Source organism: Liolophura sinensis, chromosome 1 (assembly GCF_032854445.1).
Source record: "Liolophura sinensis isolate JHLJ2023 chromosome 1, CUHK_Ljap_v2, whole genome shotgun sequence".
Classification (NCBI taxonomy): Eukaryota; Metazoa; Mollusca; class Polyplacophora; order Chitonida; family Chitonidae; genus Liolophura; species Liolophura sinensis.
The window spans coordinates 96,033,929-96,060,604 of record NC_088295.1 but is presented as its reverse complement, the minus strand read 5'-3'; the positions used below and the strand labels follow the sequence as shown (position 1 = coordinate 96,060,604).

Sequence of the window (26,676 nt, the reverse complement as noted above, 5' to 3'; positions counted from 1 at the left end):
CCACTAAGATCAACAGACATATCAAGATGAATATAACCAGTACACATCACTAGACACATAAAGATGATATAACCAGTAAGATCACTAGACATATCAAGATGATATAACCAGTAAGATCACTAGACATATCAAGATGATATAACCAGTAAGATCACTAGACATATCAAGATGATATAACCAGCAACATCACCAGACCCATGCAGATGATATAACCGGTACACATCACCAGACACATTGAGATGATATAACCGGTACACATCACCAGACACATTGAGATGATATAACAAGTACACATCACTAGACACATCAAGATGATATAACCAGTACACATCACAATACACATCAAGATGACATACAAACTACTGCCTGGACTGTACAAAAGATAGAAGATGAGATAAATATCAGTACAAACTACTGCCTGGACTGCACAAAAAGACAGTTTGTGAGACAAATAGCAATGAACATGGGATACAGAGTTCATAATATTGCCAAATTCTGACAAGAACCTAAAAGTTAAGGACATACATTTTGCACAAGTGCAGACCACAGAAAAGTTACCTCATAGCCAAGGTTGGCCACATCCTGTAAGTCTTGCTCAAGATTCATATGGGGCCGACTATCTTCTGTTTTCACAGCCTACAAAAAAAACAGCGCACGTAGTCCACATAAACCACTAGAAGGCACATAGTCCACTTAAATTAACAGAAGTCACATATTCCACTTAAAGCACTATGTCAAGTAGTCCACATAAACTAACAGAAGTCACGTAGTCCACATAAACCGCTGGAAGTCACATAGTCCACAGACTAACTGAGGTCACATAGTCCAAATAAACTGAGGTCACATATCCCAAATAAACTAATTGAGGTCACATAGTCCACATAAACTAAGTGAGGTCACATAGTCCATGTAAACTACAGCTGTAACTGAGATCACATAGTCCATATAAACTACAGCTGTAACTGAGGTCACATAGTCCATATAAACTGAGGTCACACAGCCCACATAAACTAACCAAGGTCACATAGTCAACATACACTAACTGAGGTCACAGTCCATATAAACTACAGTTGTAACTGAGGTCACATAGTCCACATAAACTACTGGTAGTCACACAGTCCACATAAACAGCTAAATTTCACTAAAAATGTCCCCATAAATGGCCGCTACTCACCTCTTGCTCGTAGTCTGTAGAGTACACAGGGATGCTAACACTGCTGGTCATGTTCATGCTCTGCTGAGGATTTGCCATGGACTTGACCGAGCCTGTGGTGGAGTTGAAACTGGAACGCATCTAACATGCAACACAACCAACCAGATCACTCAATAAGACAGATAGACCTATGACAAATTTGGCTGACTGGTCACTTACAGGTTACACAAAGATGAATAGTTAAGAGAGCCAGTCCTATGTTTTCCTAACATTATCTACGTGCAGAATACCATCAAGTTTCAAGTTCAGTACGACAAATCCTCTCTTTTAGCAACCTACCCAAATCGTGTTACCAGGTCATGTAGATCATGTAAAAGTACAAACCTGTCTAGGAAAAACATGCCTCCCCTAGACAGTGATTTTCACCAGACACGACAATCACATCTGGCACAGACAGAGAAGGGAAAGTCAAGTTTGCTGTGTAATCTAAAGGTACGTAGAAACAGTCTATGCTGGGCCCTCCAATTTTAGAATCCAATTTACAAATTTCATGTTCTGAAGGTTTAATATATAGCCTGCACCTGACTTGCTCCTGCTGAACCTCTGAGAGGTGCCAGTCCACTGGAGGACTTGAGGGAGCCCATGGTCTGTAAGCCTGACTTGTGCATGGCAGGCACCCCCGGGCTAGGCTCTGCTCTGAGGGGAGAGAGACCACTCACACCCAGGCCACCCACACCCTGCAGATCAACAACATCATCTCAACTTATGTCTGTCACGTTCAATACCTTCCATAATTTGTCTACAGAAAATAGAATTTGTTCTTTAAAATTTCTTTCCTTAAAATTATTTAATTAAAGCCATTAGAAGTGAAAAGGAAGCATCAATTTTTCAATGGAAATTACATGTATGTACACTGACTGTCCAACCTTGTCTCTGCATTTTGATCAGTATCAACGACCAAATTGGGGTGTTTCAAAAGCAGTAAAAGAAACCTGATCAAGAAATTACTGTCGACAAATGTTGCCTAACAGTTCTGAGAAGTCACATGATACCACAACACCTTTTTCTACCATTAGTGACAAATTTTAATCTCTAAATTCCCCATTTGCACATTCAAGAGGTGAATAACCAAGGGTACATCTCCATACAGCTAGCTGCTCAGTCTGTTTATGTATCGGTAATGTATGGTTCAAAACTACATGTACCTTTCCTTCTGCTTTGTCATCTTTGCCCTTTCTACCACCACCATTCTTCCCTTTCTTGGCCTTGCCTGCAAACACACAAAAAGCAATCTCTGTCTACTCATCTATGAAACTATTTCCATAATCAGAGACCACACAAAAAAGCAATAGTCCACTCATCTCTTTAACTGTTTCCATAGCTAGACAGCACACAAAAAAGCAATTGTCTATTCATCTTTTTAACTGTTTCCATAGCTAGACAGCACACTAAAAAGCAATTGTCTATTCATCTCTTTAACTGTTTCCATAGCTAGACAGCACACACAAAAGCAATTGTCTACTCATCTTTTTAATTGTTTCCATAGCTAGACAGCACACAAAAAAGCAATTGTCTATTCATCTCCTTAACTGTTTCCATAGCTAGACAGCACACAAAAGAGCAATTGTCTACTGATCTCTTGTTTCCATAGCTAGACAGCACACAAAAGAGCAACTGTCCACTCATCTCTTTCACTGTTTCCATAGATAGGCAGCACACAAAAAGCAATTGTTTAATATCTGAGTCACTGTTTCCATAACTAGACAGCACACAAAATTTGCCATCATTTGATTTATTTGATTGGTGTTTTAAGTTGTACTCAAGAATATTTCACTTATGCAACCGCAGCCATGGTGGGAGAAACCGCGCACAGCCTGGGGGAGTCCACGACTATCCACAAGTTGGCTGGGGAGGAAGCCAGTATGAGGTGGACTTGAACTCACAGCGATCGCATTGCTGAGAGGCTCCTGGGTCATTATGATACGTTAGCGCGCACTATCTGTGTGCACATGGCCCCGACTATCTGTATGGACAGGGTGCCCACTATCTGTGTGGGCATGGCATCCACTATCTGTGTGGACATGGCACCCATTATCTGTGTGGGCATGGCACCCACTATCTTTGTGGACATGGCACCAACTATCTGTGTAAACATGGCACCCGCTATCTAAGTGGATATGGCACCCACTATCTGTATGGACATGGCATCCACTATCTGTGTAAACATGGCACCCACTACCTGTATGGACATGGCACCCACTACCTGTATGGACATGGCATCCACTATCTGTGTAAACATGGCACCCACTACCTGTATGGACATGGCACCCACTACCTGTATGGATATGGCATCCACTATCTGTGTGGGACATGGCACCCACTACCTGTATGGACATGGCACCCACTACCTGTATGGACATGGCATCCACTATCTGTGTAAACATGGCACCCACTACCTGTATGGACATGGCACCCACTACCTGTATGGACATGGCATCCACTATCTGTGTAAACATGGCACCCACTATCTGTATGGACATGGCATCCACTATCTGTGTGGACATGGCATCCACTATCTGTGTAAACATGGCACCCACTACCTGTATGGACATGGCACCCACTACCTGTATGGACATGGCACCCACTATCTGTATGGACATGGCATCCACTATCTGTGTGGACATGGCACTCACTATCTGAGTGGACACAGCACCCACTATCTGTATGGACATGGCATCCACTATCTGTGTAAACATGGCACCCACTACCTGTATGGACATGGCATCCACTATCTGTGTAAACATGGCACCCACTACCTGTATGGACATGGCACCCACTACCTGTATGGATATGGCATCCACTATCTGTGTGGACATGGCACTCACTATCTGAGTGGACACAGCACCCACTATCTGTGTGGGCATAGCACTCGTGATATGTGTGCTCATCGCACCCACTATCTGAGCGGGCATGGCACCCACTATCCGTGAGGACACTAGCACCCATTATCTGAGTGGATATGGCACCCACTATCTGTAAGGGCATGGCACCCACTATCTGTATGGGCATGGCACCCACTGTCTGTGGATGTGGAATTTACCAGCCAGACTGGAACCCTTTTTTCTCTCCTCTTGTACCATCTTTCTGTAGAACTCATCACAAGGGTGGTCCCATATACTGTCACCAGTGGCAAAGTTGAAGTAGTAGATGTCTCCATTTGGATCCTGACTGTTAAACAGAACATTCAACTGTCATCTATATGCCAACACATTATTTTTATTCCCAAAAGAATTGCAAACATTGAAAGTGGTCCAGAACAGAAATTCTACACCACATAGAAATGAAGTTTAAATTTTGAAAGTACAAACCACATCAAGTGAACGTGGCACCCACTATCCATGTGGACATGGCACTCACTATCCACGTGGACATGGCACTATCTGTGTAGACATGGCACCACACCTTAAGGCCACATCAACAGTGATTTGATTGGCGTTTCATTCCATACTCAAGAATATTTCACTAATATGACAGCTAAAATTATTGTGGCAAGAAACTGGACAGAATCTGGGGGGAACCAAAGGCCATCTACAGGTTGCTGACAGACCTTACCACTTTAATACAATCAGAGAGGAAGCCAACATGAGCTGAATTTGAACTCACAGCGATCACATGGGTGAGTCACATCAATTTAAATTATTGTTTTATGGGCGAAATACTTTTTTTTTTTTCAATGTCGGAGAAAATAAATATACAACTTTTGACTATGTAAGCAATTTTGTCCTGCATGATCAGAAAGCCTTGAAAAACAGGAAAATCATAAAAACATCACAATTGGACACATTAGACAAAAAAGGCAGATTTTCAGTTTTATTTTATTCTATCCTTTTTTTTTTCAGTGTCGGCTTTCCCATAAAACACACAAAAACAACCCATAAAAACCCCATAAAACACAAATAAACCCCATAAAACACAAATAAACCCCATAAAACCCAACAAAACTGGTTTCATCTGATTTACATGTACATTTTATAGATATATTTTCCTAGATACATGTAAAAGTGAATGGACGGTGTAAAGATTCCTTTTTAAAAGCAGCTTTGATATTGTCAAATAACAGGGAATTCAGAAAGTAGATATAGAAAGTAGAAATGTCCCTGCAGTTTGATCAGTCAAATGAAATGACTTCCTCTGAAATGTGGAGAAATGTTTCTCTGTAACTATAAAAAATTCTGACCTAAAAGATAATAGGACACTGACTACAGAAAAAAAATGTTGAATGGCCAGGTGAGGATATTTGAGGAGACATACCAGGGTTTCCAATGCTCTGGCAGAGGAGCATTAATACCTTCTCGTGCGATCCATAACAGGCTCTGCTCTTTAGCCGCATCAATGCCAAATGACCTGAGCATACTCTAAAATTTCTGAAAACATACGTCAAAGAGCACTCAAAAATATGCATAAAACATTGTATCAACAGAGCCCCAGGGCATTGATGAGATCTGCTGAACACTGGGAGGGCATAAAGAAATGAACACTGATGTAGTATCTACTACAGAGGCTACATGTACATGTAGTTCCAACACACATTACCCGACTTGTATGGATGTTATAATGTGGCTCTTATTACATTCATATCCAGTGAGGAAGTCCCTTTTTATAAGCTAGCGCTATGGACACAGCAAAAGCTTACTATTAATTGATTCACCTTACTAATATTTCATTTCTTATTATGTATGGACATTAAATAATAAATTTGTTTTTTCATGGTTAACCTAACACATACAAACCAAATGCAAACATTCCCGCTTGTTTTTGGGATCCAACATGTAGATTTGGAACTTAACAATACTGAACAGTGAAAAATTGACATCATTTTTCTCCCCAGTTTCACATCAATTTTTTCAGTCAAGAAATCCTCCGATTTGCAGAAATTTCTATGCAGGGTTAAAGTTTACTTCTTAGAACTAAAAGATTACTTTGTTTCTACCTCAAGTAAGACAATCTAATCCAATTTCATTCACTACCAAAATATACAAATGTCTTCTCATGCCAATGGTTAAACCTCAATCTGCATCGGTTGCACGATCATACGCATGAGCTTGCCTGCCTAGCTCAGACAGGCCTACTGGGCTAGCACATCTGCAACTGACCTCTCCTGCCACACCCATCAGTTCACATACAATGTGTCAAGTGGTACACGTAATTTTTTACTTACTGTGGCAGATGAAGTTACTTCAATGTTAATGACTGCAACTTCTAAACATCTCTTTTGCTAGAATTAGCTGTGAAAATGTGCATCAAAGAAATAGTTACCCATGGGTCGCAGAGCCCGAGAGCAAGATGGCCGTTACATTTTGTCATACTTAATGCAGCAAAGTTGCAAGGAACAGATTAGTTTAGTGTACTACAAATCTTCACATTACTTCAAGCTCAAAAAGTTCAGTTACTTATATCTTCGTAAACACACACTTACCATCCTCTCTGTGGGTTGATAATTCTCACTGTAAACACACACACTTACCATCCTCTCTGAGGGTTGATAATCCTCACTGTAAACACACATCATCCACTGTGGGTTGATAATCCTCACTGTAAACATACACTTACCATCCTCTCTGTGGGTTGATAATTCTCACTGTAAACACACACTTATCATCCTCTGTGGGCTGATAATTCTCACTGTAAACACACACTTACCATCCTCTCTGTGGGTTGATAATTCTCACTGTAAACCCACACTTACCATCCTCTCCGTGGGTTGATAATCCTCACTGTAAACACACACTTATCATTCTCTGTGGGCTGATAATTCTCATTGTAAACCCCAACTTACCATCCTCTCTGTGGGTTGATAATCCTCACTGTAAACACACACTTATCCTCTGTGGGTTGATAATTCTCACTGTAAACACACACACACTTACCATCCTCTCTGTGGGTTGATAATCCTCACTGTAAACACACACTTATCCTCCTGTGGGTTGATAATCCTAACTGTAAACACACACTTATCATCCTCTGTGGGTTGATAATCCTCACTGTAAACACACACTTATCATCCTCTATGGGCTGATAATTCTCACTGTAAACACACACTTATCATCCTCTGTGGGTTGATAATCCTAACTGTAAACACAACACTTATCATCCTCTGTGAGTTGATAATTCTCACTGTAAACACACACTTATCATCCTCTATGGGTTGATAATTCTCACTGTAAACACACACTTACCATCCTCTGTGGGTTGATAATTCTCATCATAATCCTCCTCAAGGATCAACTGCTCGTTAATCATCATCTTTTAAGGCTTGATTTTCCACATCAACCCACCTGAAACATTTATTAACTTACTTAATTGATGTTTTATGCCGTATTCAAGAACATTTCACTTATGCAATGGTGATCAGCATTATGGTGAGGGGAAACTGGGAAGAGTCTGGGGGAAAACAAAGCACATCAGATGGTTTCCATAGGAAAAGCCCTGTCCCCCTTCGCTATTCCAGTCACACATCACATTTGGGTGCAGTTTCCTACGGTATCAGGCCTGTGTGAGCATCCACTCATGTTCACATTTTGTTTTCATGTTTTACAACTTTAACTGCAAGGCAAGAGTGGGAATGCTTTGTCTTAAATCAAGCTATTCCATGTCCATGCTGATGTTTCAGTCACCAGCTAGAATGGAAAATTCAAGATGCTTGCTAAACTAAAGCTGTAAGTGACAGGTGTAGTATATAATCCAGACAAACCTGGGAAAACTTCTTTTTGAAAATAGATCATTTCATCAACTTGGAACCAAACAGTGAACGACACTTAATGATGAGTTATGTATTCTTATAGAGTTATGTTATTTAGTCACTATACCTGTAAGAGTGTTTAAGGCACTGAATCATTTGTTGACTGCCATTTGAAAAAGTGAGGTGACTATTTTGCCGTTTTTAAAATAAAGTTATGCTGGCACTGTAAACATCCTGAAAAATGTGATATTTTCATTGCGATCTGTCATTACAACTTTTACCTTCATAATGGAACTGAAAAAAAACCATTTAAAAAAACATGCTTTACTGGTGACGTTGGAACTTTAAGTACCGGTACCGGGTTCCAGAAGAGCCAACCAAATTCAATGAGTTCACATTCGAAACTATACAGCTGGACTAAATTGGAAGACTATAGCCAAATACTGACGAACTTCCTTTGTAAAATTCTGACATAACACCACTGAGACCATATGGAGTAACTTGGTTAGTGGCGACTTCGAAACAGCCAATAACATAGACGGATGTAATTGCAATGAGATGAGATCTCAATCTTCTGAACTTGTAACGCATTCTTTACTTACATTAGGCAATTAATTTTAAACTCACAACAAAACAGTACGTAAACCCTGAGAACGTCAATCAAGCAGAAGAGAAACAGCGAAGCGCTTATTCGCGCATTTATTCAAATTTGTTCGGACATGCCTGTTGTTGTTGCAATTCCATGTTCATCAGTAAAGTTACTCCATTTCACAACATATAAAAATTCCTGCGCACCAATCAAAGATCAACCAATAGCACAGTCTTTAGCGCATAAAAGTCCACGAAAGAGGTACAAAAGCAATCAACGGAACCCGAAAAATCAGGTAATAAACATTTAAACGATTTTCTACCTGTCAACAGTCGGGAGCCATTTTGAAACTTTGATGTACACTTTACAGGGAGGTGCTAGTATTTGGAAGACTACCACAAATTTTGTTGCAATCTGTTGTTACAGTACGTATCTACTATTATTATGATTATGATGTAGTTTAATAAAAATCTCCATACACTGACAAAATAGGAGGGGAAATGACCAACAAATCAGAACCTTGGAAGAGTCACATGTCCTGTCAACTTACAAAATAGCTTCTCCCACAAACCCTAGAATCTAAATTCTTAACATGATTATATTTAAGGAAATTTAAAATCATATTTCATCTCACACAGTTAAAAATTTTAAAATGCGCTCCTTCAAAAATGATACAAGATTTTCATGCAACATCTTTGTTACTTTGCATAAATATTAAGAATTAATAATCATTTTTTGATTTATCAGCGAGACTATATCATATTCGGGTTAATGTTCTTGTAACAACCAGGAGGAAGTGGGATATAACAACAACAACAGTTGTCAAACTAATCCAGCATTATGTCAGAAGACAGCAGGACTATTTATGTCGGAAACATATCTGATAGAGTTTCTGAGGAGATATTGTATGAGCTGTTTTTACAGGTACAAAGAGATCTTTCCCGGTAGTTTTAGTTCATGTAATGAAGCGTAGGCCTACAACTTACAACTTATAAAGCTACCGTCATCCATACATACATATCCTCTGATATCCTGCCTGTGTTCGCTTTCTTTTCTCTGGAGTGGAGATCCACCCCTTTAGGATACTTGTTGAAGTTTCCAAAAACAGCCCACTTTCACAAAGAGGCGTACGACATGTGTTTTATCACACATTGCCATTATCCCCAAAAAACTGCAACTCCTCTTACCCTGGCCTAGTGTCGTTGGTGTTTCAACGCTTACATTGTTAATTTCGTACTCAATGAAGGTTCAGGCCGATTGTTTAATTTCGTACTCAACGAAGGTTCAGGCCGATTGTCTTTGTTCTCGAACAAGTCTCGGGCAAATAAAAGACACCAACCTAAGGACCTGCTTACCATACGTCCTACTCAGTTTAGAATAGGGCATACGTTCCTCTGGGAATGCTCCATCTTCCCACTGCTGAAGCAGGACGTGCGAAGCAGCCAACCTTTAACTGCAGAGCTTGTGATGCTTTGTGTATTCATACAACATTTAACTACAGAGCTTGTAATGCCTTGTGTATCCACGCAACATTTAACTTCTATTTATGTAATAGACATTGCCTGTTTCGACACTTTCTTGGATTTCATTCATGGGTATATTTAGAGATGCACATGTGAACCTACTAGTCGGGAGACCTGCACACCTCAATGTCAGTCACTTGACCCTATGCTGCGAGGATTAGCAACCAGAGCTGATAAGTGCCATGCAGGGTAATGAAACGGGCAGGGCAAGTCACTCTCTTCTGTCATCTTGCAGCCAACTCAGATCGTGTAAATTAAACGATAGTAACTCATGTGTGAAAGTAAATGACAGTAACTCACATGTGAAACTCAAGATCTTTTACTGTACTCAGTACAAATCCTCGAGTTTACTGCCTTCTTTATTTCTCAGAGTATGATAGAGTATCTAATAGTGTGACAAAAATAAAGTTTCAAAATATATCCTCACAACATTTAACTGCAGAGCTTGAAATGCCTTGTGTACCCATGCAGAATTTAACTACAGAGCTTGTAATGTCCTGTATATCCCCACAACACTCAACTACAGAGCTTGTAGTGTCCTGTGTATCCACACTACACTTAACTACAGAGCTTGTAATGTATCTATACAACATTTAACTACAGCGCTGGTAATGCATCTACATTCTTGACCATGTAGTTGAACACCAAAACAATTGAATATCAACATGTTTCTGGTAATATGTGTTTACAAGAAAAAATTTAAACTGATAGCTGTAATGAAGTAAAAGAAATCTATTAATTTTTTTTTCTTCTATATTTGGTCTTCTTGTGTGCAATATCCTTCTGCATGGCACCAATGCTGAAAAAAAAGATTTCTCCACATTTGACCCAAATTACCTGACACTTATTTTCTTTACAGCTGGACCATTAGAGAAAGTAACTATTCCAAAAGACAAGGAAAGGTAGAAGAAGAAAGTTTGGATTTGTAACTTTCAAGCATGATGTCTCTGTGCCTTACACTCTTCAGCTCTTTGAGGGTTTGAGTTTGTATGGTAGATCTCTGAATCTGAAGAGTCGTAATGGGGGACAGGACAGTGGATCCCCATCCCACGTCCAGAGCATGTCCCCAGGCATGTCCCCTCCAGTCAGCAATCCTAACCAGCCAAATGCCTTCTCCCCACGTTTGACCCAGGCTTATGGAGCCCCTCAGCCAGGTCAGTTTCACAGGTCACACACCTGGCATGGGAACCTACCTGGAGAGGGGATCTCAGGAGAGAGGCAATACCACCGGCAGCAAGGCTCCCAGAGCCCTGAACAGTACCACCAGGGCCTGCCATCCTGGTCACGCCAGAATCCTCAGCAGGGGCGCAGTGTTCAGCAGCAGCAGGGACAGGCGGGCTGGTTTAACCAGGGAAGTCCCATGTTGCCACCATCCAATATGCAGCAGTCAAACGAGGTCAGACGGCAGCGCCTTCTTCGACAACAACAGCCTTGGCTAGACGCTCATTGTCAACAACATGCCAGCCGACATCAGAACTTTGGAGCAAACCCATGGCAACAACAGTCAAAACGTTATGGACAGTACTGAATACTTAATCACATAAACTGTGAGCATTCCTGCACATTTCATAATTCAGAAATAATACACATCCTCTTAGTGACTGTTAACATTGAACACTAACCATTACATGATTACGTCTGTTTTAATATTTACATTTGTTCATCTTTTAAATTCTCATCATGGTCATCATTATCATCATTGTAACTATCTTACATTTTATTCTGTGACATTCTCTGGGGATTGTCCCAGTTCAGGCAAGTACATGTAACTACAGGCTCTTGTCATCAGTCAGATATTTTCATGAATTAAACTTTTCCATACATATACCTGTCTTTAGCTTATTCTAATAGTTCCATGAGTATAACTATCAAACCCCTGTCATCTGTACAGATGGCGTGACAAACCCTTCTCCTACATAGAGGTTGTGACAATCAAACCGCTGGCATGTGTATAGAGGGTGTGACAATCAAACCTGCCAAGTGTATAGAGAGTGTGACAATCAAACCTGCTGTGTGTATAGAGGGTGTGGCAATCAAACCTGCAATGTGTATAGAGGGTGTGACAGCCAAACCTGCCATGTGTACAGAGGTTGTGACAGTCAAACCCTATCACAACTATAGAGGGTGTGACAGTCAAACCCTATCACAGGTATAGAGGGTCTGGCAATCAAAGCCCTGTCATGTGTACAGCGGGTGTGACAAGCAAACCCCTGTAACAGGTATAGAGGCTCTGGCAATCAAACCCTTATCCTGTCTAGAGTGTGACAATCAAAGCCCCATCATGTGCCACAGGTATAGAGTGTGACATTCAAAGCCCTGCCATGTGTCACAGGTATAGAGTGGGACAATCAAAGCCCAGCAATGTGTCACAGGTATAGAGTGGGACAGTCAAAGCCCCGTCATGTGTCACAGGTATAGAATGTTACAATCAAAGCCCTGCCATGTGTCACAGGTATAGAGTGGGACAATCAAAGCCCCGTCATGTGTCACAGGTATAGAGTGTTACAATCAAAGCCCCGTCATGTGTCACAGGTATAGAGTGTGACAATCAAAGCCCCGTCATGTGTCACAGGGATAGAGTGTGACAATCAAAGCCCTACCATGTGCCACAGGTATAGAGTGTTACAATCAAAGCCCCGTCATGTGTCACAGGTATAGAGTGGGACAATCAAAGCCCCGTCATGTGTCACAGGTATAGAGTGGGACAATCAAAGCCCCGTCATGTGTCACAGGTATAGAGTGGGACAATCAAAGCCCTGCCATGTGTCACAGGTATAGAGTGTGACAATCAAAGCCCTACCATGTGTCACAGGTATAGAGTGTGACAATCAAAGCCCCGTCATGTGTCACAGGTATAGAGTGTTACAATCAAAGCCCTGCCATGTGTCACAGGTATAGAGTGTGACAATCAAAGCCCTGCCATGTGTCACAGGTATAGAGTGTGACAATCAAAGCCCTACCATGTGTCACAGGTATAGAGTGGGACAATCAAAGCCCCGTCATGTGTCACAGGTATAGAGTGTTACAATCAAAGCCCTGCCATGTGTCACAGGTATAGAGTGTGACAGTCAAAGCCCTGCCATGTGTCACAGGTATAGAGTGTGACAATCAAAGCCCTGCCATGTGTCACAGGTATAGAGTGGGACAATCAAAGCCCTGCCATGAGTCACAGGTATAGAGTGTGACAATCAAAGCCCCGTCATGTGTCACAGGTATAGAGTGGGACAATCAAAGCCCAGCCATGTGTCACAGGTATAGAGTGGGACAATCAAAGCCTCGTCATGTGTCACAGGTATAGAGTGTGACAATCAAAGCCCTGCCATGTGTCACAGGTATAGAGTGTTAACAATCAAAGCCCCGTCATGTGTCACAGGTATAGAGTGTGACAATCAAAGCCCTGCCATGTGTCACAGGTATAGAGTGTGACAATCAAAGCCCCGTCATGTGTCACAGGTATAGAGTGTTACAATCAAAGCCCCGTCATGTGTCACAGGTATAGAGTGTGACAATCAAAGCCCCGTCATGTGTCACAGGTGTAGAGTGTGACAATCAAAGCCTCGTCATGTGTCACAGGTATAGAGTGTGACAATCAAAGCCCTGCCATGTGTCACAGGTATAGAGTGTTACAATCAAAGCCTTGCCATGTGTCACAGGTATATAGTGGGACAATCAAAGCCCCGTCATGTGTCACAGGTATAGAGTGGGACAATCAAAGCCCCGTCATGTGTCACAGGTATAGAGTGTTACAATCAAAGCCCTGCCATGTGTCACAGGTATAGAGTGTGACAGTCAAAGCCCTGCCATGTGTCACAGGTATAGAGTGTGACAATCAAAGCCCTACCATGTGTCACAGGTATAGAGTGGGACAATCAAAGCCCTGCCATGAGTCACAGGTATAGAGTGTGACAATCAAAGCCCCGTCATGTGTCACAGGTATAGAGTGTGACAATCAAAGCCCTGCCATGTGTCACAGGTATAGAGTGGGACAATCAAAGCCTCGTCATGTGTCACAGGTATAGAGTGTGACAATCAAAGCCCTGCCATGTGTCACAGGTATAGAGTGTTAACAATCAAAGCCCCGTCATGTGTCACAGGTATAGAGTGTGACAATCAAAGCCCTGCCATGTGTCACAGGTATAGAGTGTGACAATCAAAGCCCCGTCATGTGTCACAGGTATAGAGTGGGACAATCAAAGCCCCGTCATGTGTCACAGGTATAGAGTGTGACAATCAAAGCCCCGTCATGTGTCACAGGTGTAGAGTGTGACAATCAAAGCCTCGTCATGTGTCACAGGTATAGAGTGTGACAATCAAAGCCCTGCCATGTGTCACAGGTATAGAGTGTTACAATCAAAGCCTTGCCATGTGTCACAGGTATATAGTGGGACAATCAAAGCCCCGTCATGTGTCACAGGTATAGAGTGGGACAATCAAAGCCCCGTCATGTGTCACAGGTATAGAGTGTTACAATCAAAGCCCTGCCATGTGTCACAGGTATAGAGTGTGACAGTCAAAGCCCTGCCATGTGTCACAGGTATAGAGTGTGACAATCAAAGCCCTACCATGTGTCACAGGTATAGAGTGGGACAATCAAAGCCCTGCCATGAGTCACAGGTATAGAGTGTGACAATCAAAGCCCCGTCATGTGTCACAGGTATAGAGTGTGACAATCAAAGCCCTGCCATGTGTCACAGGTATAGAGTGGGACAATCAAAGCCTCGTCATGTGTCACAGGTATAGAGTGTGACAATCAAAGCCCTGCCATGTGTCACAGGTATAGAGTGTTACAATCAAAGCCCCGTCATGTGTCAGAGGTATAGAGTGGTACAATCAAAGCCCCGTCATGTGTCACAGGTATAGAGTGTGACAATCAAAGCCCTGCCATGTGTCACAGGTATAGAGTGTTACAATCAAAGCCCCGTCATGTGTCATAGGTATAGAAAGTGGCAATCAAAGCCCCGTCATGTGTCACAGGTATAGAGTGTTACAATCAAAGCCCTGCCATGTGTCACAGGTATAGAGTGGGACAATCAAAGCCCTGTCATGTGTCACAGGTATAGAGTGGGACACTATACATGAAGCAGAGCACCAGAGATTCTGGAGGCTCTGTCTATATTTACATACAACAGAATTATTCTCGTTGTAAAATGTAAGACATTTAGAATGAAGGCGTTTGATGGATTAACATTGACACACCAGTTTTGAAAGTAGTAACTTGTAATTTTGAAATCGTCACATAACACACAAGATCTAACATTTGCTACAAATTAGGGCGATATATGTTCAGGCCATATGCAGGACGCTTCCGTAGGCCTGTATTGCTATCTAAGTTAGGATAATACACCGTTTAATGAATGAAAAGGACCGGGCCTGGAGAGGATTTCGACTTAATAGTTTCTGCATATAGTCGTTTTCGTACGAGAATGGAATAGGTCAGCCAAAAGGAGGACACAATTGGTGCCCGTCGGAACACCTATGCACTCTTGATATTTGTGTTTCCCCCAGTTTCACATAGATGTTATTAAGGAGAAAGTCGAGCAGCTCGATGAACAACGAAACTTCCAAAGAATAAAGACCCTTGTGTGCAGTGCAAATGCAGAAGGCTTTATTGCCGTTCACGTTAAAGAATTAGCGTCCAGATTTAGCTACTGGTCCTAATTATAAAGATTATAACATGCCTAAACAGTATGTTACCAGGAGGGCTTATGAGAAACGTAGGCTTAATAGTGACTGTAAATCCACCTTAAACAGTATATTTTCTGCCCTAGCCGATCTCCAGCCGGCGGGGCGGTACGATACAGCGGGTGACGTCACAGATGGGCACCCCCAGGCTGTCTGGGCTGTTTAACTTGGGAATTCCTATCAAAAACATGTCACTTCTCGAGATGAATTCTAGCTACACAGATGCAAATATACTACTGTATCAATTTGAACCCATAGTAGACGACACTGAAGTTCCGATTTATCACTCTGACATCTCTAGCCAGACTTCAGATTCCAAGTTTTCAGACATTTAATTTGATCTTTGTCCAGACAGGCATTTCCAACCACACTGGCAAAACGGGCTGATAAGCTACAGCTTTGCCCTGTGTTACACTGTACATTTCTAATGTTTATCTTAAGATTTACTTTATATTTACCGTTCTTCCCCTCTGTCCGCTTCACAATGAATATCATTTTATTCCCCGAGGAGTTCTAAATTCGTACCTATATAAGCGATGACAACTGCCGGTACATATTATTTCCAGCATTGTGAATAGCCTCTGCCTATATAGGGCCTATAGCACACATATTTCTTAGTGTTGCAGACTTTATTCTCTAGCTCTCTCAGTGTGAGAAGGTTGGATTCATAGCGAGCTGTTACGCCAAGCGCCTGGTCAGTGGTGATGGGCTCGAGTATTGACACGGTAATCTGTATAATGGGTTGAGAACTCGTCACTTGTATAGACGATCAGGACTCGTTCTACGCTGAGTGTGATAGCGTAGCGCCTTCGTTTGACATGGACACTAATGGTAATACCGGCAATGCCACTGCAGGATCAGCTTTTTCTACCTTACAGAAAGACTTCCTGGGGCAGCTCTCTAGCATCACAGCGCCGAAATGCGATTCCTTGAAAACGGAGTTGGCTTTTTATACGTCTTGTAAGGGAAAATGTGACAATTTTCAATTCCAAAGACCTGGCAATCGCATTCGATACGTGTTTGATTTGGAGATTTACGAAGAAATCGAAGTCGTTTGCGACAGTTTGCCATGAGTTTCAAAGAAACGATCCTCCCTTCACGTTATTCTTCAGAAACTTCACAAACGCAACAAGGTGATAAGATCAGCAAATAAATCTCCTGGCAAGTGGGATACTGTGCGGGAATATGAATCTGACGCCATTGCTAGTAATTCTGGGGAGGAAAAGCGTAGAAAAAGGTGGAAATGTGGCGTCATGAGAATCCGCACAGAGAGGGCTAAATTACGCGCCCAAACGTTCTACGACGGTTTCTCCCTCTACCTCTTCTGTCACGGCTTCCATGTCCGTTCCAATACTGTTTGCAACAAAGCATGGAGGAGCTGCCAATTCTTTTCGTGTCTGTAGGTACAGGTCCCGTCCAGCCAACAGATGTGCGTCACCAGTGTAATCAAGTCGGACACAATCGACGCCACAACGCAATCCAGCTACCATTGCAAACGGCCTGAGATTCTACACCTCCCACAACAATCCCTAATTGACACTTCAGTCCCTGATAAGTATTCCACTTTACCTATAACTATTTCAATCATTATCAATGATTATGACTTTGCTCTCTGTAAAATATAGACTTCGTGAACGTGTTTCCTTTTTGGCACACAATGGTCCAAATGTGTTTGAATTTAAATTTTGCCTCTCCGCCGAATCTCCAGCTGTTCAAGAGTTTAAGTTTTGGTTGTTAAGTCTGATTGTTGTAATTTCAATAATAAGTCTTTTTTTTCTTGTTCTACACCAAAAGCAAATGTTGCTTACGAAGCAATGGTGCAGCCATTTTCCTAGGTTTGGGCCACGTATTTCTTAAGATGTGGTCCCCTGGAAAGGTAATGCATTTCTATGGGGAGGGAGCTACAATCAATTCATTTAGCCGTTAAATCCTCTTTAAAACTTTTCTAGAAGGGAAATCTGTGCCATGGCAAACTGGTAATCAGTGCTGTGTGTACATCGTTCAGTCTGGCAGCCCGAAGGCTGACTTACAGGAGATCGTTCTGAATTTGTTTGTTTCGTTACAGTCGTAATAGACTTGCGGGTAGTGGAGATTCCTAGGTCAGATGATGTTACCGTCGATTCTATAATTATTTTTGACCAATTGGCAAGTGACTTGGGGATTTTTAAAGTTTATGTCCGCACTTTGGGTTTTTAGTGTCAACAGGTTCGCACATTACGAGAAAACTAAGATGACGATCTTTTAATTCAATGTTCGGAATCTGGACTCCGAAGGGGTAGATGCGTTTCCACAGGATTGAACCCCCAGTATTCTTAGTTCCTCGATCCTCGAGGTTAAACCTTGCTGATTTTTGTTTTGCTGATTTTGTTGTGTCTGACTCCAGCGTTGCTGATTAGCTTTGGTTTTTGTTTTGCGTTTCGCTGGCTAATTAAGCGTTGCTGGTTAGCTTTGCTGATCTTGTTTTGTGTGTTTTGGTGGCTAATTAAGCGTTGCTGGTTTGGAATTCTGTTTTTGTGCGTTTCGCTGGCTAATTAAGCGTTGGTGATTTGCAATTCAGTTCTTGTCGCTCGTACAAATTCTGATGCATGCCCTTATCTCCTGCTTAAGAGATTTGTTTGATCGCTAATATACACCAAACGTCTTACTTCATTACCTGTTGTAAGTCTTTAGGATTGAACTCTTAAAGCATTTAGGGTCCACAGTTTTCGTGCTGGAGGTCCTTCAGCTGCAGTCCTCACTGGTGTTCCAGATCGCTCTTTTATAAAGCACGGTAGATGCCGTTCAGAAAATGTAATGGATACGTGAAGCTTCTTTAAGTAAGCAGCTAAGTGTAATAATAACTCTTAGTTTATTCTTCTGTGTAAGTGAAGTGAATAAATATCGTTGTGCCTCCACCTTCCTCGCTTTCTTTGACCGGGACCTACGGTGGGCGGCCTTGTCTATCCTGTGGTGATTAAACACTTGTTTAAATGATTTGTTTTGAGTGTAGCGAATTAGAACACACACACACGCACGCACGCACGCACACATACCTGTTATTGGCGCAGAGTTCTCGCTGTGAGGAGGTTGGATTGATAATAGAATCATTATGCTAAGCGCATGGTCAGTGGTGACGGGCTCGAGTGTTGAACTGGTAATGTGAGGTCGGTCCAGGAGAGCTCTGATATGTATATATGCGGTTTTCAGGTAGCTGTAGAACTGGTTGAGAATATAAAAGGGTATTTTATTTCTGCTTTTACCTGTGCGGCGTCTGGCATTCGAGAAAACCTGTATTTCTCCAGTTTATACTGCCACGCTTACGCTGGCTAAATGTCAGAATTGCGAACATTTAGAACATATTGTACGATTTAAATGCATGTACGATGTGAACGACGGCCTTAATGTACAGATTTACAACATGTATCTATCAGTTTTCAGTTCAGTTAACAATATTTTTATAACTATACAGTGCAAGAAAAGTAAGTCCCCCCCCCCTCTCCCTCCGGTGGTATATACCAGATAGCAATGAAATTTTGCACACACTATCCCAGTAATCCGCCGGACGTGGAATATCAAGGATTAACGTGCAGGTGCAGTTGGGCGCTAATGGGCATGCGCAAACTGAAAACCTGACCAGTAATTATCTATATCGTGTGTAGCCGCCACGAGATTTTATCGCATTTCGACAACTCGACGATAGACTGATTGTTTCAACTGATCCCAAAGATGTTCGATGGGGTTAAGATCCGGGGAAGACGAGGGGTCACTGGATCCGGTCAATGCCTTCAGACTGGAAGAAGTCGTTCACAATCCTTGTGCGATGCGGACGCGCATTGTCGTCCATGAAGACAAATCCGTCTCCAACGGCGGCTGCGTAGGGCAAAACATGCGGTCTGAGAACCTGAGCCACGTAGCCAGCAGCGTTCAAGTTTCCCTCAATAGGAACCAAATCGGTCTTGCTTGTCAAACTGATGCTTGTCCAGACCATTATGCTGCCACCACCAAAGCCGTTTACTGGCTGCACGCAGCACTCTGTTCACCCTGCCGACCCACACACGTCTCCTGGAGTCAACGTGACCGAGAAACACGCGCGTTTCGTCAGTGAAAAGAACGTTACCCCATCGCCGTTTAGTCCATCGAACGTGATCTGTTGCCCCCTTCAGACGCGCAATCTTATGACGGCGGAGCAAAAGGCTTTCTTCACCAGCCGCCTGGGACGTACTCCGACAGCTTTTAGACGTCTACTGATTGTTTGGGCACTCAACCGTCTCGCCCCGATACCAGCATAATCTCGAACCTCTATGCTGAAATTCAAAATGAATGTTAAATGACATGACGAGCAAGTTGAGTCGAAAATGGCATTGGTTTGTTTTTTGTGTGGTACACTCAGACCCTTATACCTGATGTCGTTCTGTTCCTTAGTGCGACGTTTACGATTCGCGGATCTTGTCTTTGTTTGGTTGCCCTGGGCCTTCCACTTCTTGGCAGGTCCTTGACACTTCCTTATGCGAGAAACTTTGCTCGCAATATTCCGAATGGCGTTTGGTGTCATCCCCATGCGACGTGCAACCTGTTTTACAGGGGTATTAGCCTCCAAAAGGCCAATTGCAATCGCCCTGTCCGTATTGCACAATCGAGGCATGGTATACCACAGTCACAAAACATGCAACATTGATTGTCCAAGACTTGTGGACAGTAATGTGGGCGAATCAGGTCCGAGAAGCTTTTATTGACCATCTCAGATCTGATATAGGTCATGTTTAACCGCATGAATTTCTTGTGGTTTGTGTCATGTCCTTAATGCCCACCCGCACGAATATTTCTGGGACTGGTAACACGAATTCTCTGATGAAATCAAAATTTGGCGGTGAAAAATCTGGTTGACTCTTTTGTGAAATTTTCAAAATCGACCGATTTTTAGTTTGCCATTAGCGCACAACTACACCTGTACGTTAATCCTTGATATCTCACGTCCACCGGATTACTGGGATGGTGTATGCAAAATTTCATTGCGATTTGGTACATATCAGGGGAGATATCAAACAACGATCCTACTTTTGTTGCACTGTTTATTTTGTACAGTGACATTTGTAAGTTCGGCTGTATATCTCTCGTAGCTTTCAGATGTATTATGATGAGAGCAGATTTGTTTTCGTGGATATCAAATCTTTTCGTCTCTCCACGGTCAAATGGTCTGGAAACTTGAAAAAAGAAATCGCACCCTTGGTTCTTCGACGACCTGTTTTTAACCGCATGTACAATAGCAAGAATTTCGTGAAGAAACTCGACATGGTTGTCATTACCGAGTGTAGGCGAAGAAAATAAACTACCAGGCAAAAGAAACGTATAACCTTGTTCAGCACCACAAGAAAGAGAAAGAAAGACAGACAGTATCAACATGATAAGCATTATATTGCAATAAACCATTTTCCAAGTTCTGTTCAAAAATTCAAAGCCATATGGATATTACACTTGCTGTCAGGCCGAGTAAAGAAGGCATGGGGTAAATCTGAAAAATTACACAAATGTAAGTAAAGGGACTCCCTTAAAAAGGTGTACCTAATGTCCTATAATGTCATAAGACAGATCGTTAGTAGCGTGTGTGAGCACCCATTGCATCAATTAAAGCCAAAATACGTCTCCTCATGGAAGTCGTCAGCCGCCGGATGACGTCATCAGGAATTCTGTCCCACTCCTCAAATAAAGCCTGTTCGAGCTGTTGCCTGTTTTGTGAGGGAGGGACGCGTTGTCTCAAACGTCGATCAAGATGATCCCACAGATGCTCTAAGGGATTCATGTCTGGCGATCGTGCTGGCCAAGGCAGTACGTTGACATCAACGGTGTCCAGATAATTTAGTACAACTCTGGCGGTATGAGGTCGTGCATTGTCCTGCTGCAAAAGGATACCCCTTTGCTGTTGATGCACGAATGGCACCACAACAGGTTCCAATATTTCATCTCGGTATCTTTGGCCAGTCAGATTTCCCTGGATGATGACCAATCTCGTTCTCACCTGTCCACAAATTCCGCCCCATACAAGCACCCCACCAGCACCAAAAGGGTGGACATTCTGAATGCAGTTTTGTGCCAATCGCTCTCCCCTGCGTCGATACACACGATTTCGACCATCATTTCTGAAGAGGTTATATCGGCTTTCATCAGTGAACAGCACCCTTTCCCAGTCTCGTCGCTGCCATCAACGTACAACTCTTGCCCAACGCAGCCTGTTTTGACGGTGTAGAGGAGTCAATGCCATTCCACGGAAGGGGCGACAGGCTCTGATACCACTCACGCGGAGTCGTCGTAAGACTGTGCGTCTGCTGATGGGGTGTCCCAGTGCCGTTTCCGCCGTTGACGTCGCCGTCACAAACCGGTTACGCAGGTGGATTGTGCGGATGTACCGGTCTTCGCCAGGCGTTGTAACACTTGGCCTGCCCGATCTTGGACGATCTTGTGTCCTGCCTGTTAGGCGGTAACGACTCAACAGTCTGCTGATGGTGGCTTGACTGCAATTGAATATTCTGGCAATGTGGTGTTGGCTGGCCCCCATGTCGACCATACCAGTGGCTCTATCACGTTCTCCTTGTGTGAGTCTCGGCATCTCTTAGATGTTTTTTTATGGTATTGCACTCTTACCATGTGCTACATCGGTATTTATACGGCGCTCATTATCGAGAATTTTCAACAGGGCCCGAAACTCTGTTTTTCCGATTTTTCATGATGTCTTACACCAATTTCAATGAATCTCGTTAAAAAGTGACGTGTACACAGGGTGCTTATGTGCAAACGTATTCGCACAACGTTCAAACTTATTCAACCTATTTTTCCAATGCAGAAAAAACTGCATTTTAAAGTATACGTTTCTTTTGCCCGGTAGTTTATGAACAAAACCATCTACATTATCTAGTGACTTTAAGTGCCATATTACTCAGATTAATGTACCTTTATAAATATATTTTCACTCAGTTTAACCATATGTACATGGTTAGCTAATTACTGTATGTATAAGAAATAAATCTGGACAATAAACACTTTAATGTAGCGGTGACCAGGTTTATTAAACATACAAATATTTAGTGATGAAATTCTGGCAATTTAGTCTTTGTCAGTGGTAAAGAGAGTAGAGAAATCCAAAGTGGAGATGTCCTTAAACCGTACGTGTATTTAAGCGTTTAATTCTTCATTGGGATGTTTGGAGTTTTTAAGAATCCTCCTTCTCGCCTGAAGTTTTGTACAACAATACGTTTTTCAAAATGGCTGTACTTCTTGTGCCCTCGCAATAAAGCGAGTTTTATCTGATTTTTATAAGCATTTTGGGAATCCAGTGAAGCTGTATGAGAATGAACTGCTCTGTTTGAGAGATGACTTCAGTTTTATTTTTTTTTTTCAATTCCTCCAGACTACAGGTCGTTAAAGAATACGCTGACGTTGCGGGGGTGGCTGTGATATTTAGCTCCTCGACAAGAACCTGATGTTAATAATTCCTGCAGATAAATATAATATTGTTAGGGTTTGTCCACAGGACCTGTACCGGTAACGTATTTTCCCTGATGGTCATCGAGTATGGATATATATTGTTGTTAAAACGCCAACATAAAAACTTATGTAAATAGACAAAATTTATTGCAATCCAAAAACCAATAGTCAATGAAAAAAGTATAAATAAAAAGCGCTGATTTGACACACCAAGACATCCGAAAAGGAAGTGGCCCTAAAACCAGTATTTCAAGGGCATTATACTTGGTAAGAACTCAATTACGGGACCCCCATTTTTTTCTTTCTTTTTCTTCTGTATATGGGCATATTCAGGATAGCACTTCCTCGAACTTGTTTTTGTAAACAGTATATCATGAGTTGCGCGGAAATGATTTTATATAACTCAAACATGACCAATTTTGGATATTTTTTAAAAACGTTCATGTGTTTCAATCATTTCAGAAAAATTCAACTCCGTCACCAATTATCAGCAGGTAAATGGCACAAACTAATGCTAACTGGAAAACATACTTAGCTACTTTCGGGCCGGTAAAGTACGAAAAAAAATTACTAACAATCAGAATATGTTGAATAAATAAAACTAGAATTTCAAATGCAATACTAGTGTTCTTAACGATATGATTGAAATGCACACTTAGACGCAAAGATACTTAGACTAACTACATTCTTGTTGTGTGCAAAATTTGAACTGCTTTCTCATAAGAGACAACATATAATATAATAATGTTATCGTGCAGCTCAGCAGTAACCTTACCAAAAAAAAGGCAACTAAAGCACTAGCAAAACACGCGCATTTTCCTTTTTTTCATGGTCCTTAAACATAACTACTTCAGTAATGAACAATGAATTGCTGAGCTCTTTGACGCGATACGAGACACACATGCGTTAAAGGCAGGTCTGTTGTCTTTATTATAATATCCAGTCATTGTGCTATGTAATTTAATTTACATGTCAGACGCTACACTTGATCCCTCGACGCCACTTTTCAGAAATTGTTGGTGTTTTTCCTTCTATTCTGCCGTCATGCTAAAGAACAACGCCGATAGTTAGCACGAGTCCACCAAAACAGTAAGCAGACATCCCGCATACGATCTATTCGCCACAATGCAGTACTCGTAAAACTCCTTCCCGACTGTATCAAGACGGTCCAAAACTGTGAACTCATTTGTTCTTTCCTTTATTACGCCACAATTATTGGTATACCATAAAACATATATGAAGTACACACCCAATGCAACCTTACAGAAGACCACAATACGTTTCACTTTCATTTGGATCTCCTGTGTAGCTCGTCCTCGAGTCTCCCATTAACAAACCCTAGCCACGTGGTGTTCTCCCTGTCAGACCGAGGACGAGCTACACAGAAGGCCCAAATGACAGGCGAACCCATCTTTTGTGAGGTCGCAGTGCGTACAGTACTTCAGGTATGCTTTATGAGCACACGCACACCGATAATTGTGACGTTATAAGGAAAAGAACAGAAGTTCAAAGCTTTGGATCGTCTTGATACAGGCGGGAAGGAGTTTTACGAGTTTCCCATTAACACACGTCATGTTGCCGGCATGGGCTAGATCTCGCGGCCGCACTTAGTCTACGAACAATGGACGGATACGGTCCCTTTATAACAAGATCCCCGACTAAATGCAAGGCGTGAGCAAGCAACGGGAACCCGTCAAAGGCCTGCCAGCAGGACACTGGCGTCATTTTATGGATTTTTTTTTTTTTTTTGATTTTGATTGATTACTCAAGAATATTTCATTTCTACGACGGCGGTCAGCATTATGGTGGGTGGAAACCGGGCAGAGCCCGGGGGAAACCTACGACCATCCGCAGGTTGCTGCAGACCTTCTCACGTACGGCCGGAGAGGAAGCCAGAATAATCATTTTAGGGACGTCAGACGATTCCTTTCCCATTCATCAATTATGACGTCACAGAAACAGAATGAGGTTACAGTGGAAATTAATACATTGTAAATATTCTAGACTGGCGATACGATCAATTTTCATCGCCCTGTTTCACACTAGCGCAAGCTGGCGAAATTTTGAAACAAATGCCGCCTCGCCATGATTTCTGGAGTAACGGGATACCAGCAGAAGTCCGAAGTGGGACGTATAACGTGATTTCAGTAACGCTGGACATTCCATCGCAGCGTCATGCACCAAAAGATTTGTGACCTGCAATTCCTATTTCACACTAGCGTCACCTTTTATGAGAGGAAAATCTTCCAGTACCCCATTCCGTTCTTCAAGCTGACCGCCACTGGTGGCAGATTCAGTGGCCACTGGAGGACACAGTGTGACATCCCAATGTTCCAGAAATCGCGTGAGTTTAGACACCGCACTAGATGTCACCGACTCCACCGTACCACTCGGTGGCTGCAGTGGTGGCACTGGTCTCATGAAATGACCACCATGGATCGAATGGAGCGGGCCCCAGGATTTGTGGACTAAAGGGCCATAACTCTGCCACAATTACATGTAGCATGATACACGCGCATCTCCACGGGGATGAGGTTTAATAGGCAGACGTTGTAAAAATCCGATGAAAACTCCCGACAGAGAAGTGTTGACCAGCCAGATCGAGCATCGCCCAGACCAAAAATGTCATATGCTGCTGATAATCTGCACCAATAATAACTGAAACTGTTTTAAACTCTGCATTAAGCTGTAAAGGTACATGAAAACCAGTGACGTTTCTTGTAAACTGTTGACTGTTGGTTGTATGGAGTTGACAGGCTAGTGGCTAACCTGATCACAATATACCATACACAGAAACCATGCATGCGTATAAAATATCTACTGATACTATACACAAAGAGCGGGGAACGTACAAATTTCCAGTCGAAGTTCAGGTTTGAAACCATGCACCTGAAGTATCCTAACGATAGAAAGGCAAACAACCTTGACCACTTGACCATGGCCCACTTCTTGGTGATAAAATAATCAACCAGAGGATGGGCGTGGGTCCCCCCCCCCCCCCCCCCCATCATAATGCTGGCCGTCGTACTTAATGAAATAATAAGTACGGCGTAAAAACACCAAGCAAAAATACTTACTTTAATTGTACAGAAGAAAAAAAGAAGTACAAACTCAGTTAAAAGGGTAAAAGGTATCTTATATTTATTTTTTAGAACAGTTGTAATGTTTTAAACAAAAACGAAGTAGAAAGCAGAATAACCTTATGCGGACGTTCTCCCAGGCCCCCGGTCCACCCTTACCAGCTTTATGGTGACGTTCTCCCAGGCCCCCGGTCCACCCTTACCAGCTTTATGGTGACGTTCTCCCAGGCCCCCGGTCCACCCTTACCAGCTTTATGGTGACGTTCTCCCAGGCCCCCGGTCCACCCTTACCAGCTTTATGTGGACGTTCTCCCAGGCCCCCGGTCCACCCTTACCAGCTTTATGGTGACGTTCTCCCAGGCCCCCGGTCCACCCTTACCAGCTTTATGGTGACGTTCTCCCAGGCCCCCGGTCCACCCTTACCAGCTTTATGTGGACGTTCTCCCAGGCCCCCG

The 26,676-nt window shown here is 42.5% G+C and overlaps 2 protein-coding genes across 2 annotated transcripts in view; one reads left to right on the top strand and one right to left on the bottom strand.

Moving 5' to 3' along the window:
• The window catches only part of LOC135462195 (centrosomal protein of 164 kDa-like), a 77,383-nt gene extending 69,927 nt beyond the window's left edge, over nucleotides 1-7,456 (bottom strand). Inside the window, 8 exon segments of the mRNA XM_064739595.1 lie at nucleotides 559-636; nucleotides 1,175-1,294; nucleotides 1,735-1,890; nucleotides 2,359-2,423; nucleotides 4,254-4,381; nucleotides 5,465-5,559; nucleotides 5,561-5,577; nucleotides 7,390-7,456. Of these exon segments, the coding sequence (XP_064595665.1) occupies nucleotides 559-636; nucleotides 1,175-1,294; nucleotides 1,735-1,890; nucleotides 2,359-2,423; nucleotides 4,254-4,381; nucleotides 5,465-5,559; nucleotides 5,561-5,577; nucleotides 7,390-7,456 (726 nt within the window).
• Nucleotides 7,457-9,294: 1,838 nt separating this feature from the next.
• On the top strand, nucleotides 9,295-11,829 carry LOC135461519 (RNA-binding protein 7-like). The gene is given in 4 exon segments (XM_064738655.1): nucleotides 9,295-9,405; nucleotide 10,193; nucleotides 10,864-10,904; nucleotides 10,906-11,829. Coding segments are annotated over 4 exon segments (753 nt in total). The 5' UTR covers nucleotides 9,295-9,321; the 3' UTR covers nucleotides 11,533-11,829.
• Nucleotides 11,830-26,676: the final 14,847 nt, after the last annotated feature.